This window comes from Apis dorsata, unplaced genomic scaffold (genome assembly GCF_000469605.1).
Source record: "Apis dorsata unplaced genomic scaffold, Apis dorsata 1.3 scaffold_233, whole genome shotgun sequence".
Classification (NCBI taxonomy): domain Eukaryota; kingdom Metazoa; phylum Arthropoda; class Insecta; order Hymenoptera; family Apidae; genus Apis; species Apis dorsata.
In genome coordinates, this window is record NW_006263515.1 from 450404 (window position 1) to 454470 (window position 4067).

General features: G+C 23.6%; 1 protein-coding gene across 2 annotated transcripts in view; it reads right to left on the reverse strand.

Moving 5' to 3' along the window:
• Window positions 1–1297: 1297 nt before the first annotated feature.
• LOC102679625 (myosin light chain alkali) overlaps window positions 1298–4067 on the reverse strand; it is an 8630-nt gene continuing 5860 nt past the window's right edge. The window contains exons 5-6 of one of the 2 annotated variants that reach the window (XM_006615752.2): window positions 3855–3922; window positions 1298–1969 (exon numbers count right to left, since the gene is read on the reverse strand). In XM_006615752.2, the coding sequence (XP_006615815.1) occupies window positions 3891–3922 (32 nt within the window). In that variant the 3' untranslated portion in view covers window positions 1298–1969; window positions 3855–3890. The remainder of the gene's footprint in view (window positions 1970–3854; window positions 3923–4067) is intronic. The other variant, XM_006615751.2, reaches the window with a different exon arrangement.

Sequence of the window (4067 nt, forward strand, 5' to 3'; positions counted from 1 at the left end):
ATTTTATATTTCATGAAACTAAAAAGGAAATAGAATGAAAAAACTTGATAAAATTTTTTCGCATATATTTTTTTTTTGTGTTTAGAATAAACTTTCTAAAAATCGTTTATGAATTTTAACACTAATTTTAATACATATTTGAAATATTAATCTTTAGATCTAATATCTGTAGATATTATTGGAAAAATTTATTTGTAAAAATTTTGAATCACTGAAAAAATCAATTTTTATTTATTCAATTCAGAAATTATATATTTTTGATTCTATATTTTTAATTTGATGATTTCATTTTTCTGATTTTATGGGAAATAAATATTTTTCTCTAACAATTTTATTAATTTTTATTCAATTTTTAAGATTTATTAAATACAATATATATTGTATAAGAATAAATATTTGAAATTTATATAATTTGAATAAATTTGAATCATATATTTATATTACATAATAAATAAATAAATTAAAATTATATTTTTTTACTAATAAAAAGTAATAATATGAGCATGCATTTTATTTGTTGAGTAAAAAATGTAGAACTTAATGAAATTTCTTATTAAAATCTTAATAATATATCTATCTTTTATAACTTCAAAAAATTACAATTTCATTGATATTTTGCTATAATTTTAAAATTTAAAAAATTCAGAAATGAACTAGTACTAATGAAATTTAAAAATAACTTTGATTTAAGAAAAAAATTTGTATTCAATGATTGATTTTTCCAAATCAACTATTTTTCATTCAAATGAAATAAAATATCTAGGTTATATTTGATTCTTATACATTTTTTAATGATCTGCAATTATGCAGGTTTCTCTCTTTTTCTGAAGATTTTCAATTGTGCAATAACCTAATTTTCTTTCATCTCACTTGACAAATATTTTGTTATCAAATATTCATAATATTCAAATTTTTATCAAAATCATATTTCTTTTTACATTTATCAATATTCATGTATATAATAATTTCTAATTCTATTATAAATATTTTTAAATAATTTCTACAAACTGCATTTATTGATATAAAGCTAATAAAAACCCAATTGGAAATATTTAAACAAAACAACTGATAAATTATTATAAATATTTTAAAATAATTAATAGAAAATTAAAAGAGATAATGAAAAATAAATAATAAAGTAATATATGAAATTTTATATTTCCTAAAATATTCAAAGAATAGAATGAATGAAATTACACCAATGCTACCTGATAATAAGATTCACCTAATCTGTTAATCAATTTGATAATCTAAAGATTATCATATTATTTGTGTAAAGACTGAGAGACGCTCTGGATTTGTACAAAACATGTTTCTATGATTTTATTTACATTATTTAGTTATAACATCATCCCAACATTTGAAGCAGGTCGAAACATATGACGTAGATGTGTTACAGATCGGCAAGTAGTAATATTTTAAATTCCTCTCTGAAGATTGTACGAAGGACACGATTTATTAAATCAACCGACAAGAAATAAAATAATATCAATATAATATTTCTTCATACTCGGTATCCTAGATTTGCCATACATGTATTAAAATATCATATATCGTATTTTATTATAAATACATATATATTACAACAATATTATATATATTATATATATATATTTATTTAATTGAATAAAACAATTAATTAACTTTATACGTCTTTTGATTAATGTTTCGCATCATATTCCTAATTATATTTATTTTTCTGTTGAAGAAATTAGAATTTTACAAAACATTGCGACAAAACGTTTTTTAAATTAATTATTTGATTTCGTTTTGCGCGAAATATGTGAGAAGTGGCGCTTAGACGCGCCACGAGACATTTTTAACAGGGGATAAACAATTATGATGAGTATGATGGGTGAACATGTCCCTTCTTGAGATGGAGACTGCCGATGGGCGAGTACCAACGTTATGATTGAAGTGTTGTTGCTTCACTAGTCCTCTTCTCTATCGCATAATCTACGAAGGAATGCTAGAAACGAAAAAAGAACTATATTAACACGTTGCTACGAGAAGAGCTATATATATTATGGTCCACTGTTGTGCCAATCGAACTTGGTGCTATAATACACGAATATAAGCTGAATATAATACAAGCGATAGTTTAACCCTCGTGTCAATTTTCGATTAGCTCTTTTAATTAAAATTAAAAATCCGTTATTTTCCTATCCTCTTGAAACATTTTTAAATCGTATATGAAAAAAAATATTTGTGTATATAGAAGTAAGATAAGGATTGTATTTTGAATTTTGTTAAAAATTCCTGTCAAGAATGTATATTCTGTATTATTAGAAAATTATTAAATTCAGAAAATTTAATATCTATTATTTTTGGCTATTGACATAAGGGTTGTTGTGCAAATCGTGATGTCATATTAAACTATATACATTTATATTGCATTTTATAGTTTCATTTTCCAGAAAATATTAAGCTTGATATAAGTTCTGTAGATTCGTAAAGTTCGGATATATTGCGAAAATAATATACCTTTGGGAACTTCATCGTTCATTAATATTAATGAAAAGCATCTAATTCAAATTGGAAATAAATACTTTTATTTTTAGAAATAATATAGATAATTAATATATACATATATATTGTAATAATATTATTATAAAGAAACGCATGATTTAAATTGCGTTTTTTTTTGAAATCCGTGACATGAATATGTAAAAAATTATTTAAATATTAAATATAATTCTGTGACAATATATATAATAAATTCGAAATTAATTATATCTATATTTTATTATCATATACTAAATTATGAAATCTATTTATTGCAATTATTTATTTCTTATTAATTCTATTTATTGCAATTATTTATTTTTTATTAGTTCTATTTATTGCAATTATAGTTCTATTGCAATTATTCTTATTGCAATTATTACTTTTATTTATTGCAATTATTAGTTTCTGTATTTTATTCAATTTCAATTTTTATATTTATAATAAAAATTTGAGATATTATGTATTTAAGTAATTTATATATAGGTAGTAATATAATAAAAGTTTTTAAACATTGAGAAAAAAAATTGAAACTATCGATTTTGTATGAAATTTTGGATTCCTAATTCGAATGAATCGAAACTTTTTTTATTTTTTTGTAACATCTAAACAAATTTTGATTTCTGAATTTTTTCAAACTGAGATTTAAATCGTCAATTTTTAATGACAATCGACTTGCAAAAAATTAAATTTTTATATTTTATTTAAACTATAATATGATAATAGATAAAATCTTACCAGTTATAATGATCATTCAAAGTTATATAATGATCATCAAAAATCATCGATTAAATAAAAAGATAATTTCAAAATTCAAAAATTGCAAAAAATTTCAAAGAATTTTAAGATTTCAATCTTTTCAATGCTTCTAAAATCGATCAAAAAAGATTAATTTATCAAAACGATAAAAAAAAAAAAAGAAAGAAATGACACGACAGCAATTTTTTATTCTCATAGTCGACGAACAACTTCAGAAAAACGATTAAAGTCGACGATCGTTTTCTGAAACCTTCGTCAACGACACTCTCGAGTCACGGATCTCGTGCATGAATATATCTTAAGCTTTTGTATACGTGTCGCTGTACGAGAAGCAGGTTATCGATTTCAGCATCCCTGCTACGTAGATTCGTTGCGTCCTATAAACTGTGATATATGCATGGTGAAACAGAAAACGAAGAGAATATGTGTGTTAATATTTGTGTATAAACATATATAAAGGCAAAAACATAGTCAAAGAAGAGAAGAAAGAATGAAAGAATAAGGAGAGAAAAGACAAAAAAAAAAGAGAAAGAGAGAGAGAGAAAGAGAGAAGCATACATAGGAAGTGTACACTACAGGATGCTACTTACGAAGGACGATCTTTGTGACATTGACATCCTGTTTGCTTACAATAGCACCATCATCTTCTTCAAGAACGCTGTAGAACACAAAACACGTGGAAATGTTAAATGATAGGGGAGAGGGGTGAATTGAGGTCCGATCGAGTCCTCTGATTTCCTGGGCATTTTGGGCGGCTGTATAAAAGTATACTCTACGGGACTAAGCTGCTGAACACCGTACAA